Source organism: Macrotis lagotis, chromosome X, assembly GCF_037893015.1.
Source record: "Macrotis lagotis isolate mMagLag1 chromosome X, bilby.v1.9.chrom.fasta, whole genome shotgun sequence".
NCBI lineage: Eukaryota > Metazoa > Chordata > Mammalia > Peramelemorphia > Peramelidae > Macrotis > Macrotis lagotis.
In genome coordinates, this window is record NC_133666.1 from 435,356,262 (window position 1) to 435,370,868 (window position 14,607).

At 34.3% G+C, this 14,607-nt stretch overlaps 1 protein-coding gene across 4 annotated transcripts in view; it reads left to right on the top strand.

The window, feature by feature from the left end:
* Positions 1-14,607, top strand: part of PRKDC (protein kinase, DNA-activated, catalytic subunit) — a 192,623-nt gene that overhangs the window by 14,380 nt on the left and 163,636 nt on the right. For 3 of the 4 annotated variants that reach the window (XM_074199918.1, XM_074199920.1, XM_074199922.1), the window contains 11 exons: positions 1,548-1,603; positions 1,702-1,732; positions 2,297-2,454; positions 4,533-4,679; positions 5,293-5,457; positions 5,786-5,954; positions 6,470-6,519; positions 8,259-8,396; positions 9,218-9,370; positions 12,229-12,344; positions 13,086-13,245. In XM_074199918.1, the coding sequence (XP_074056019.1) occupies positions 1,548-1,603; positions 1,702-1,732; positions 2,297-2,454; positions 4,533-4,679; positions 5,293-5,457; positions 5,786-5,954; positions 6,470-6,519; positions 8,259-8,396; positions 9,218-9,370; positions 12,229-12,344; positions 13,086-13,245 (1,343 nt within the window). Of the gene's footprint in view, positions 1-1,547; positions 1,604-1,701; positions 1,733-2,296; positions 2,455-3,725; positions 3,922-4,532; positions 4,680-5,292; positions 5,458-5,785; positions 5,955-6,469; positions 6,520-8,258; positions 8,397-9,217; positions 9,371-12,228; positions 12,345-13,085; positions 13,246-14,607 lie in introns of those variants that run through there. The other variant, XM_074199921.1, reaches the window with a different exon arrangement.

Consider the following 14,607-nt stretch of genomic DNA (forward strand, 5'->3'; position numbering starts at 1 on the left):
TGTGGGACTGCCATTGAGGAAAGGAGTTAGGGTGTGTGTGTGTGTGTGTGTGTGTGTGTATTAAGGAATTATTTGTGTAGAAATGGAAACCACATAGAGACTGTAGAGAGAGAGAGAGAAATGCAGGTCCTAGGATAGAATGGGAGGGAAGTGGTTGGAATGGAAGCTAGGGAGAGGAGTTACCACATTGGTAAGGTATGCAAAATGGATGGTAGTCCAGAATAAAAAACTCAGAAGGTGCTCTCAGTTAAATAGGAAGACTATCAAGAAGAGGGGGCAGTGTGGCAGACGCTGTCTTTCTACTGGTAGAGCTTATTCATTTCAAAAGAGGGGATGGTAAGTAGGGTCAGCAGCTGCAGAGATTACAGAGAGGATTAGGACTAAAAGAATATATTGAATTTAGCAATTAAAAGATCTTTGACAAGGAAACTTTGAGTCTTGTGGTGTAGTTATAAACTAATTGCAAAGTATTGCTCAGTGTAGATACTTGTAGAAATTTCAGATGTTAGAAGAGATAAAGGATAATAACCAGAAGGGAAGGTAGGGTCTTTTTTTTCTTTTTCTGGTCTGTATGTAGGCAGGGGGCAAAGGAACCAGTAGATAAAAGGAGAGAATGAAGATGAAAGGGAGACAGTGATAAGAGGGGAATAAAATTAGGAGCACAAGTGAAAAATTTGGGAAGTAGGACCATCTCTTCATCAGAAGAGAAGTAGGAGGATTATGGTGAATAACCTTTATTTTTCTCAGTAAATTATGAGAAGTTCCCATCCTTGGGGATAGGGAGGTAGAGAGTATTTGAGAGAAGAATTTTAATTGATTCTGTAAAGAAATGCGGAATTCATTCAGGAAAGAATGAAAAGATTACTTTGCAACAGCTGTTTGTTGAAATGAAGTAATATTTATAGTAGACTCATTTGTTGTTCTGTGAGGTTTTTTTTACAGCATATAGGATAGGAATGGAGACAGTGGATGGAAGAGATAAATCAAGCTTGGAATTTGGCAAGGCAATCAGTGATGGGTCAGGGGATTCAAGGGTTGAAGACCCTTATAGTTCAGCTGCTCACCTCTAGGATTGAGACTGAAGGTAGGAAAGTGAATCTGGAGAAGGCACTGAGAATCAGGGTGAAGACAGAGAGTGGAGTTGGGAAGAATGTGATCAGAAAGGGCAATTTCAGAGTTCAGAGCTGTTTAATAATAGCTTTCTGTTTGCTGATGACATTTGAAGTATGACTCTCCTTGTGGTAACAATATAGGCATGAGATCCTTGATTCTTTTGTTTGCCTTAAGAATATCTTTGAGATTCTCCACTAAGGAGATGGAGCTAGCATCACTTCAGTCAAGGCCTCTTGTGCTATGATAAATAACTGCAATAAATAATAAATATAAATAAGTGCTCATTAAAAACCCAATAACTAAAGTTATGATAATGCTGCTTTTATATTTAGTTAATTTAGTTTGAAATTAATAGATAAAAGAAATTAAATACTATTTGTAGTTCGTAGTTTGGGCACAGATTTTTCTCTTGATTTTTTTTTTTTTTTTTTTAGATCCTCAAATGTCAAAGGAGATTTTTGATTTTGCAGTGAAGGCTATCAGTCCTCAGGTAGGAGGATATTTAAGGTTACTTTGATAACTTTGTATTATTTAAATTAATTGTTGTTGAAAAAGGTACCTTCATGACATATCTTTTATTTTAAATAGGTTGATCTGAAGAGATATGCTGTGCCTTTAGGTAAGATTCTTATTTTCATTGAATTATAAATTGACCTTTACCAATTTAAGTCTTTTTGCAACTTTTGGGTTATACTTTCATGAATGAAGTAGGTGAGATGGTAGCAGTGTCAAAAAATCATATTCTCAATGATTGAGGTGTTTCTGAGTTCTCATCACTTAAACTTAGAAGCACATTGATTTTTACTTTTAGATTTTCTCTTTGAGAGTATTTAGTATTTCCATTAATTGTTTTCTGAGCCTATAAAAGCTTGAAGTGACCCTACAAATTAAAGAAATTCAACCTTGTGTAGTGACTAGAGAGCCGCTCTTAAGTATGCATGGCTGGATGAATCACTGCACCTTAAAGGATCCCAGGAGAGAGTATTCTCTGAGACTGAGTTGCCAGAGCAGGTGCTAGTCTATATGGACTGAGACATATCCTCCCTGGAACTCTCCTGGTTAAAAAAATCCAAAAAAACTAAGAAGTACTAGGGCCACAAGTCTCCTGTGTAGTTTTTTTGGTATAGTAGTTTACATTTCTCCCTAATTTTAAATAACATTTGCATTTTCCCTCCAAATGCAGCTGGTTTGCGCTTATTTACCTTACATGCATCTCAGTTTAGCACCTGCCTTCTGGACAACTACATTTCCTTATATGAGATAATGTCCAAGTGGTGTGGTCATACTAATGCAGAATTGAAGAAAACTGCACATTCAGCCTTGGATTCCTTCCTCAAACAGGTACTGAAACTTCAACTTCTCTTTTTATAATTACTTTAGAAAGAAATTAAGCTCCAGTCTGGGTGGTGTCAGAGTCCCTTACTAAGGACCATAATTGATGGGAAGAGAGGAATCCTCCCTCCCTCCCCTTCCCCCTCCTTCTGGAATGAAGGATAAGGTCTGAAGTATGAGTGTAACATGGGGTTGGATATAATATAGTAATGAAATCAAAGGAGTCTGGAACTGAAGAGTTCAGATGGGATGCCCCTCAAACTGTTTATCCTCAGGTAGTTGACCCTTTATCTCAGAAGTGAGTGTTTCTTCTTTCATTCTCCTAGTGCCCAGGATTGTGAAATTTCAAGAATGGAAAAGAAGTTGTAATGTACATTGACTTGATAGGGGTTGCTTGCTTCATCTCTTCTTTGATTTTAGTGGAACAAGCTTATTTCCTTTATTATCATCTATCTTATATGGGGGTGTGAGTAATATTGGACTTGAATTCATAGTAGTAGTGAATCAGGTGTCAGCATCTGACAGCAGCCAAAGGAGAAGAAGCTGAGAGATGAGAACTAGGGCATAAGTGAAAGCATAGGACCCTGTTGTCATCAGTCTTCTCTGGAAGAACAAACAAGATCTCAGGGTTTGAGGCTTGCAGTGGTCAAGTCATTTGGAAGTTAATGGAATTGACCCTCAATATACTTGAGTGAACCTGGTCCTGAGTCTGAGGCTGTTGGTTAATTCTTCATTCAGGCCTGTCCTAAAGCCCAGAATGCCATGTCTCTTCATCTGTGTCCCCCACCTGCACCTTAATCACCCCCATTATTCCTCTCCATGAAAACTGCTTTTTTTCTCCCTTATCTTACCTCTCTCTCTACGTTTCTATCATAGAAGCTGAGTGGGAAAGGTCATAGTGCAACCCTTAATGAAATGTAATGAATACATGTTTCTTAGCATTTCCCACCAAATAGTTATTAAGCCTCTGTTTAAAGACCCTTAGTGGAAGGGAATTCACTGCCTCTTTAGACAATCTATTCTGTTTTTGAATAGCTCTAAAGAAGGGTATTTATAGTGAGCTGGAATCTGCTTGCCTATGACTCCCATCAATTAATAAAAGATTTAAAGTGTAGTTCCTCCACTGAACCCTTTTTCTGATGCTTTAATTGCAGCATGAAGATTATCCTGGGTTTTTGGAAGCTGATGAGCACAAATATAGATCAACCTGGAAATTTTTTTTTCTTTTTGTTTTTTGCAAGGCTCTGGGGTTAAGTGACTTGCCCAAGGTCACACTTATCTGAGGCCAGGTTTGAATTCAAGTCCTCCTGAGTCCAGGACCAGTGCTATCTACTTCACCACCTAGCTGCCCCCTCAACCTGAAAATGTTTCAGTTTTAAGGCTATTGATGAATTATGCCTGTCACCTGATGATCAGCCCAAGTTCAGAGAGGCTTTCTCATCCATTACAGCAACTTACAAAGATCAATCTACTAAGGTATAGAGAGGTTATAGTTTCTATAAGTGGAGAGAGTACTATGCCAGTAGTCACAGATCTTTTCAATTTTATTGAGATTCCTTTTGAGATAATTATAGTATATAAGGATCAGTTCATGTTTTGGGGATACTTCTCTTAGAGAAAAGAAGACTTAGGGAGCTTACATAAGAATTATTGTTAAATATTGAATGGTTGTCCTGTGGAAGAGAAACCAGTCCTTTTTTATTTAGCTAAGGGTAGCAAGTAGAAATTTTAGGGAAACTGATTTTATTTTAATGTACATAAATATGTTTAGTGCTATCCAAAACCACAGTGAGTTTTTATAGAGGTAGTGAGATCTCTGTCTTTGAGAGTCTTCATATAAGCCTACTTGTTGAGGATTATTGTAAAGGGGACTTTAAGGGATAGACTAGATGATGTTTTTAGGTCACTTTTACATCTAAATTTTTACAATTCTATGATTACAATTCAGGAATGAAGAAATATAATAACAATGCAGCACTTAGAAAATAAATATGAATACAATTATACATTTTTAATATGCAATTTTTGTTTGGAGTTGATATACCATTCCAATTGAAAAATATAACCGGTTATTTATTTAATTTCAGGTTTCTTTAATGGTGACCAAAGATGCAGAAGCACACAAGAGCACACTTCGGTACTTCACAGAACAGTTCTATGGAATCATCAGAAATGTGGATTCAAGTAGCAAGGAGTTATCTATTGCCATTCGTGGATATGGGCTGTTTGCAGGAGTATGCCTCACTGACTTTACCTTACTTTAACTTTGTTTCATAATGGTAGACATGTAGGAAGAACTATAGCTGCTCAAATATTTGACTTTTTTTTTAAAGTAATAGTTTTGTCATTATGACATTTGTGATAGAAAAAATTCAAGAGAAGGGGCAGCTAGGTGGCTTAGTGGATAGAGCACTGGCCCTGGAGTCAGGAGTACCTGAGTTCAAATCTGGCCTCAGACACTTAATCATTACCTAGTTGTGTGGCCTTGGGCGAGCCACTTAACCCCATTGCCTTGCAAAAACAAAAAAACAACAAAAAAAAAACCTAAAAAAAAATTCAAGAGAGATAATAGAAATAAAGCTGAGTGATTAGAAAGTAGACCTTATTCTAAAATATTCAGATTTTCAGTAGTGCTAAATAGAGAATTCTCATAAACCATCTTGGAAGTGCATCATCAATAAGAACTAACTGATTTTAAATGTGAGGCTTTTTCTTGTATTACTAAATTTGGCAATCTTTAGGGAATGGTAATGTTTCAGAATTTCATATTGTAAATTAAATATTGTAGCTACCAAGAATATAGTGAGGTTAATAAATAATAACACTTTGTTTTTACTATCATTAAAGCCTTGTAAAGCTATAAATGCAAAGGATGTTGACTTCATGTATATTGAGCTCATTCAGCGCTGTAAACAAATGTTCCTTACTGAGACAGATACTGTAGAGGATAACATGTACCAACTGCCAAGTTTTATCCAATCTATTGCAAGCATCTTACTTCATCTTGATACAGTAAGTGAAATATTTATTGTTGTTGATTTTTGGTCATGCCTTCTTAATCCAAGTAGAAAAATGAATACAACCATCATGTGTCCACTAAGCAGTTTTAATAAATTTCCTGTTTATCTTTAAAGAGAATTAATTCTTTCAGTAGAGTAAGTCATGTCAAAAACATTCATTTTGCTTTTAATAACACAATGACACAAATAAAACCTAGCAGAATAAGAATTATATCTGGTTAATCCTATCTTAATTTACAATCTGAATTATTTGGCTATAGCCAATTATTTTATTTAACTTTTAAGTTACTTAATAGCTGTGATTCCTCTATTTCTTGTAGGTTCCTGAGGTCTATACTCCAGTTCTTGAGCGTCTAATAGTGGTGCAAATAGACAGTTTTCCACAGTATAGTATTAAAATGCAAGCCATTTGTTGCCGAGCTATAGTAAAAGTTTTCCTCGCCTTAGCAGAAAAAGGACCAGTCCTTTGGAATTTTATCAGTACTGTGGGTAAGTTTAGGATTTTTATTTTCTTTTTTTTTTAAATAATTAACTTTTTTATGATTATGAGATAATTTATAGACACAAACATAAAAAAAATTTTTAAAGTAAAATATGTTTGGGAGCTTCTAGGAATTTTTGTGTCATTAATTATTTATAAAACAGATTATACTCCTAACACTATAATAGTAAGACAGAATCTTTTCTTGGTAACAATCCATTACAATTTCATAGAATCAGCTAAACAACAAAAATTTATTAAATATCTACAGCAATTTGTTCGAATGTAGGGAGATGAAAAGATGAATTTAGAATTTCTGCCCTCAAGGGGCTTAGAGTAATCTCATAACAGACCAGTAACATTAACAAAAAAAAAGTATATAACTTATTCTTTGACTGAAAAGTAATGAGTCAAGTGAATCTGAAAAATAAATCTATGTCTCAAAATGGTGTTGTTTCTTGATTTTAATTATATCTTTTGGAATATTCCTTAATTTTTTTGAATTATTATTTTTTGTTTTTAGTGCATCAGGGCTTAATCAGAGTTTGTTCCAAACCAGTCATCCTTCAAAAGGTAAATTGTGAATCAGATATTTTTAAAGATTAGTTTCTGGAAACTCTCAAATATGTGAATAGATCTTTGATTGCATCATTTTGCGGGGTTCCCTCCAATGATGTAGATTGTAACTGTTTTCTGCTCATTTATGTTCTCCCAGAAGTTTACTACATGAGGTTCACTCAATGGACTAGAGGCCTTCCTAGCATTCTTTTGGTTTTGTGAGGGTACTAGTGGGACACTCTGACCATTCATGCATCATGCCTTTTCTCTTATATCATAACCAGCTTGTACAGTTCCTTAATGACATCCTTTATTCCTATTCTTTAGACTTGATCATTGTTATATGTTATGGCCTGCTTACATCTACTGTGTCCCTTTTTAAGTGGTCTCTGATGCTTATTGATTTTCAATTTTTCAAAGGCAAGGATATTTTAGATTTTACTGTCAAATAGCAACCTTGGTAAAATGATTTTGCTGAAAAGATGAGTCTCTGCTTAATGGGAAGCTTGGAATTAGTAAAAGTGCATTGCAACTTCCATGAAAGTAACCTAGTCTGTGCTCCTTTTCATCTCATTAGGTTTGGTAACTGAAAGTTGAATGTGTAAGATTTTTGGTATTTTAAAGCTGGTGTTAACACTAAATATGGTGTCTTTTATTAATTATCAATTTAGACTAAAAAAAACATATGACATTTTTGAAGAGTGGACACACTTGTGATGTATTAGAAAAGATCAAGCATAACTTCATGCTTAACTATAAAGACATTTTGACCCCTTGGGAGATAACTCCACAAGTATATGAGTATTTCATCCAAGAGGCATATCAGAACAATGAGAAATGAGATTAGTGAAGTGAGAGCGTATACTTTGAAAAAAATAAGGTAAACTCTGTATAGTACATTTAAGAAGACTGAAAAAAATTTGGGGTTTTAAGATCAAAATCTAAAAACCAATGATAGTCTCAAATTATTTTTTAAAGTTGTATTCTTTTTATTCTGAATTTAATACACATCTCCATTTACAAAAAAAAACTCCTTTGGAGTTATGGTTGTCATTATAGTCTTCATAGTTTTTAAGTCTTTCAAATTTATATTTCTGTGTTTAGTATAATGTTTCATTAGCTTTTTTTCACTGTCACTGTGGATTTATATTGAGCTTGCATTGCAGTTCACCAAAACCCTTATTTTGTGTTTTGTGTGTGTCTGTGTGTGTGTGTGTGTTTCAGATAACTGCTTTCTGGTCATACCACTTAAGAGTTGTGATTGATTTTTTTTTAATTTAATTTTCTTGTCCTTGTTAAATTTCTATGCTTGTTGAAATCTTTTTTCAACTTTAGTCTCTCTCATCCATTGTGGTTTTTCAACTTTAATCTCTCATCCATTATGTTAGCCATCCTCATCCTTTCCAATTTCTTGACTTCTGCAAAATTAACAAGCATGATATCTATGCCTTCATCTGAACAATTGATAAACATTGAACAGAATAGAGCAAAGGATAAACACCTGAGCTATTTTACTAAGACTTCCTTCTAGGGTAACATTTATTTATTGCTCTTTAGTTCTGTTTCTTTAGCTTTTTCCAATCTTCCTGATAGAGCTGTCATCTCATCTAGTTCTCATCTCTTTGAATTGTTAATGGTGATATTATGAAAGTCTTTGTCTAAGATTGCATTCAACTACATGTTTATAATCGCTACTAACAATACTTATTTATATGAGTACAAGAAATGGCACTAATAAATTATTTTCCTTTTAGGAGACCTTTGGGAAAGAGGTTTCTGAGACTGAAGAGTATCTTATATCTAGGGAAGTAGGAATAGGAAAATGGAAAGTACCTACATATAAGGATTATTTAGATCTTTTCAGGAATCTACTGAACTGTGACCAAATGAAGGTAAAAACAGCTTGGAAATCATGAAAATCCAATATGCTTTTTTTGTTTTAATAATTTTGAACTCATAGGTATATATTAGTAAGATGTATCATTTTTGTTAGTCTGAGTACAGTATTAAAATACCAAGTGCTTTGTATTTTTCTTTCTTACTACAAACTCTACTTCTTCCTTAAATTTATCTTGATTCATTTATGTAGACTTTCACTGTTAATATTCCCATTGTATTCTTAGGTTTAGATTTTCTCTCATTGGAGACTTCCAAATATGCCATGATACAGTGGTTGCTGTAAGAAGTAAACTTTTATGTTGTAATAGCCCAGGAGGGAAAAATCACAAAATGATTATAGTCATGATTTCCTACTAATTTAAGATAAATCCAAATTTCTTAGCTAGAAATTTTCACTATTGGAAAATAGAATATTGACAAAATTTGAAGAGATTAAAAATAAGAAAATTAGATCTAAAGGGGCATATCACACAAAGACCATTTTATTAAATTTAATAGAAGTACTAAAATTTTAAATTAAACAAATTTTAAATAATTTGAATATCTTTTTTATGTTTGGTTTTTATAAAGTTTGGGTGTTGGTGTTGAATAACAGATCATTTAGAATAAATTCTAACTTCAAAATAAATTTCAAAAAGAAATGATGGAAAAAATTCTAGTTTTAAAAAGTAATTGTTTAACTTACCTTATTTTCATTTCTACAATTAAAATGTATTTATATAAGGGAAATGAATTTTACATATTTATGAAAAACTTTTATGGTAGTCATACCATACATTTTGAAGTTCAGACTTTATTTTTATTTATTCCAAAGGACTCTCTTCTAGCAGATGAAACATTTCTGTTGGTGAATTCACCACTTCAATCTCTGAATCGTTTGCTGTATGATGAACTTATAAAGTCAGTTTTGAAGATTGTTGAGAAATTAGATCTTAAACTAGAAAAGCAGAATATTGGCGATCAGGAGGTAAGAACTGTAACTTGTCACATTCGTTCATGCTGCTGCAGCTATCTCTCAGTTTCCTCAGAAATGAAATGGGGGCAGTTATATTTGTATTACCTCATGGGGTTGTTTAGAGGAAAATGCTTGGGAAACTTTCAAGTGCTCCATGAATTCAATCTCTTATAATTTATGACGTTAATTTTGTATTCTAAGTTGCATTTTTCTTTATAAAAATTTTATCACATATTAGCATCTAAGTATTCAAAGAACTAACTTTGTGTATACTATCTCTTTGGTAAAATGAGAAAAACCCATATGCTTAGATTTTGAAATATTTGAAAACGTCAAGGTGTTGTCTTATATTACTTAGATAATATCTAGTATGAACCAGATCTTTGATTTAGTACAGCTAAACATGAGGGAAAAGATTATTTAAATGTTTAAAATTAGGTTGTTCCATGTGTTCAAAAACATATTAAAGTAACTGATTTGTCTGTTGTTTGATTTTTTTTTTTTTTAGGTTTTTGCAAGGCAAATCGGGTTAAGTGGCTTGCCCAAGGCCACACAGCTAGGTAATTATTAAGTGTCTGAGACCGGATTTGAACCCAGGTACTCCTGACTCCAGGGCTGGTGCTTTATCCACTACGCCACCTAGCCACCCCTAGATTTGTCTGTTGTAACAGCGACCAGAAGTGATACTAAATAATTCTCATTAGGAGCAAAATGGATTAATCAAATAATATAACACTTGCAAAAGCACTGTAAATGCTTTGCATTTAAAATGCTGTATAAATGTTATTTTAAGCTCTCTGAATATCCACATATTAAGATGTGATGAACGTTTTACATAGAAAAATGCAACATATACAAAATTAGCACAATAAATGCTAGCTGGAATTCACATAGGACTTTAAGTTTACTATAAAGCAATGTGCTGATGGTTTGGTCTTCTCAGGCAGTCTTGAAGAGGAAGGACATTTTAAATTAATATTGTAGAGCTTGGGAGATTCCTAGGAAAAATTTAACCATGGCATGGTGAAGTATAATTTAAAGAAAGTTAACACACCTAGATTAAGGTGAATTTGATTCAGAGTATTAGTAATTAGTGTATATTTAAGACATTAGAAATACATTAAAAGTTTATAGCTTACTTTTGGTGCTTATATTACATTATATTCTTATCACATGTTATGACCTTACTTCTTGTATTATAGGTCTTGTATCATATTAATTCTTTTTACCCAAAGAAACATTTACTCTCTTTTTTTTTTTTGTTACTCTTTTTAGGTTTTTGCAAGGCAAATGGGGTAAGTGGCTTGCCCAAGGCCACACAGCTAGGTAGTTATTAAGTGTCTGGACCGGATTTGAACCCAGGTACTCTTGACTCCAGGGCTGGTGCTTTACCCACTGTGCCACCTAGCCTCCCCGAAACATTTACTCTTAATATTTAGCACATAATTGATATTTTTATTTAGTGATAATTCCTTCAAACCTCAGATATGGTCTGTAAATCAAATACCAATTCTGTTTGTGAAACCAATTGTAAGTCAAATCAAATCAATCCTGCTGACTACATGGTAGGTTTTAACCTCAGACAAATCCTGTCAGACACAGCAAATGTAGGGCAGGAGCTCTGAAGGATTTTCTCTTTTCCTGGGGTCTACCTTGGTAGGTTCTTTATTCAGAGAGATCAAAGGAATGCTGAAGAGGCTTGGAGAGATATTTATCTTTTTATTTTACAACCTTGGCTGAAGTTTTGAGTCCAGACATAATTCTGTTTGCATTGCTCAAGTTTACAAGTTTCCCTAAGTCTACATCTTCCCCTTGTCCACTATGTTTCGTGACTGCCTGTCCATTGTCTGCCATTACTCTGCTTTACTCTAAAAGCAATGCCAGATCAGCCTCCTAGCCTGGACAGTTCTAGGCACATAGAACAAAGCCAGCATCATGTTAAATTTAAGACATAATTAAGTATAAGCAAGTACAGATAGCTTATGTAATGGTAACTGCTTCCATGCCCAAGTACAGACTGTATGTTCAGTTTAATTCTATAATCACATATGGGCCTTATCTGGTCAAGCTGGACCACTATGATTAAGAGGGATTCATATTCACATCTGGAACAAATGGTTTACCCCACATGTTTTCTGAATCTTGGAGATGGATTTTAGTGCAAGGGTGAGTAGATAGTAGAATAAATTATTTTTAATGACTTGCCTAATTATATTTTAAAGTTTATATCCATTGAAATGATTCTTTAAATCTGCTAGGATAGGACACATTATATTGTTCTTGTATCCACTATGGCATAATAGGAAGAAAAGTATTGAAACTCAGAAGATCTAGGTGTTGTATCTTACTTAGGTGATTTTCTAGTTATGTGACCTTAGGCAAATCACTTGGTGCTGTAAGACTTTAGTTGCCTTATCTATACATTGTAGTGTTAGTTGGCTGACTTTCAACTTTTTGATGATATGCTGTTTTTCCTTTTTTAAAACATTTCTAGGGGTGGCTAGGTGGCACACTGTATAGAACACTGGCCCTGGAGTCATGAGTACCTGAGTTCAATTCCAGCCTCAGACACTTAATATTACCTAGCTGTGTGGCCTTGGGCAAGCCGCTTAACCCCATTTGCCTTGCAAAAAATCTAAAAAAAAAATTTCTAGTAATATATTTTCCCACTAAAGCTCTTCTTTGATAACTCATGACATGAGTTTCATTCAGCTAGGAAAGTAGAAGCTTTTAGATATCAGGGTTCCAGAGAAGGGACAAGGCAGAATAGAGGAAGAACAGCTTATTGGATGGAAAAAATATAATCATGCCCTCCCAACTAGTGGTCTCAGTAAATATTTGTTGGATGAATGTTGCAATTATTTTTTCAGAATGACAATGAAGCTAGTGGTATTTGGATAATTCCAACCTCAGATCCAGCTGCAAACTTGCATCCTGCTAAACCTAAAGATTTTACTGCCTTCATTAATCTGGTGGAGTTTTGCAGGTATTTTTTTTTAACTCTAGTTATTTGTGAAATGTAACATAATTAGTGATCATGATGTATTATAACAATTATAAAAATATCCCAAAGCCTTGTAACAAAAAAAAACCCATTTGAAATAATTTTAGAAGATTAGTTATTAGGATATACAGGAAATCATCATCATAGCATATATTTAAAACAGCCTAAAATATGAAGATTTGCATGGATAGTCTTTTGACATCAGAAACCATTTTTTTCTTTCGGTTCCGAGTAGTATTAAAGTTAGTAAATGGAGAAGGTAACATAATTCCCTCAGAAATGTCCCTTAGAAATGTCCGTTGTCATCATTATATCATGAAATGTTCAAGTTATGTCCCTTAGAACAAATCAGAACAAAAGGGAGAAACCATGAGGAGGAAAAAAAAATAAACAATTAAAAAAAATAGTAACATTAAGCCTGCTTTGACCTGCATTCAGACCCCATAGTTCTTTCTCTGAATGGAGATGGCGTTTTTCTTCATGAAGCCTTTGTAATTGTCTTGGATCACTGTATTACTGAGGGGAGCGAAGTCCATCAGAGTTGATTATTATACAATGTTCCCTTGGTTCTGATGAGCTCCTTTTTTCTTACCCAGATGCTAACTTTGGGGTGACAGTGGCCTTGCTTGTTATGTCCCTCACTTTCAAAATTTGGTTAAAATATATTTGGGTGATAAAAGTTCCTATATATAGATGTTTAAGTATATGTTTTATTTTTTGCAGAGAAATCCTTCCTGAGAAGCACATCCAGTTTTTTGAACCATGGATATACTCATTTGGATATGAGTTGATTTTACAATCTACACGGTTACCTCTCATTAGTGGATTCTACAAATTACTTGCTATTGCAATAAGAAATGCCAAAAAATTAAGATACTTTGAGGTGAGACATTTAAAGGAGATTTCATTGTTTTACACGTAACGTGAATTTTTTTTTATGATCTATGCATATCCATTGTAACTCAATGCAATAAGAGTTCACAACAATGAAATACCAAAATTTATGAACTTGGTGCTTGGATTTCAGTTTCTGTCTAAAGCATCTCTCCTGTGTTTACTCTTTTGATGAGCCGTGTGTGTGTGCATAATTTGAAAAAATACATAATAATCTCACATTTTGTTTTCTTAGTTTAGCAATCTTTTAAGTGTAATGTCTGTAAGTGATTTGTGGATAATAACCAACATGTAATAATTTATTTTGTTTTCAGGATCATGTTTCTCAGTGATTAACTATCAGCATGTTACAGTATATATTTTTATATAAGATTAGGTTAGACTCAAACAGTTGGTCAGTGCAAAGCCTACCTCCTTTCTTGCTGGATATCTCTCACCTCTGGAACTCCTCCTTTTTTGATCTTCCCCCCAACTCTTTTGTTATATTATTTGTATCATACCCTCTCATTGTGGCCCATTCAGATTTTCTTCTGGGCCCTCTTCCCTGGCTCCCTCAGAGGATCTTAGGAGTTTCCATGGATTTACTTGTCCTCTCTGCATCTGTATATCTGGTCAGCTCTCTCTACTGCCCTCCCTTCACACATCTCCAACTGCTGATCAGACTTTTCTTTATATTTTTAAATTTAACAGTCAGCACTCATTAAGTGCCCATTATATTCTGGTCATTTTTATTCTACTGTGCTAAGTAAGTATTGGGGATTCAAAGAGGCAATCAGAAAACCATGCCCACAAACATTTTCCTCCACATTTGTTTTTCAATTAATAGGCATTTATTTTCCTTTCTCCTACACAACTCCCAGTTTAACAGAAAAAATAAAAAACTCTTATAAGAAATATGCATGGTCTGAGAGCAGCTAGGCAGTGCAGTGGATACAGCACCATCCCTGGAGTCAGGAGGATCTGAGTTCAAATCTGTCCTCAACCACTTAATAATTGCCTAGCCGTGTGACCTTGGTTAAGTCATTCCCTTTTTAAAAAAATTTTATGCAATTGCTGAAGGTTACTGCACTGCCTAGCTGCCCCAGGCAAGTCACTCTTAACCCCATTGCCTTAAATAAATAAAATTTAAAGAAAAAGAAACATGCGTGGTCAGGCAATCCCGACTTTTCTGTGTCCAATAGCATCTTATTCTGCAGCTTGACTCCTCTGCCTTTTAGACTCTACAGACCAGATGTTCCACAGGCATCACAGTGCCCAGCATGTCCTAGGTGCTTAAAGCATGTTTATGGAATTGTATCTTTAGGTCAGCTTGTCACTTGGGCGAATTATCCTAAAATGCCCATTCCCCTTC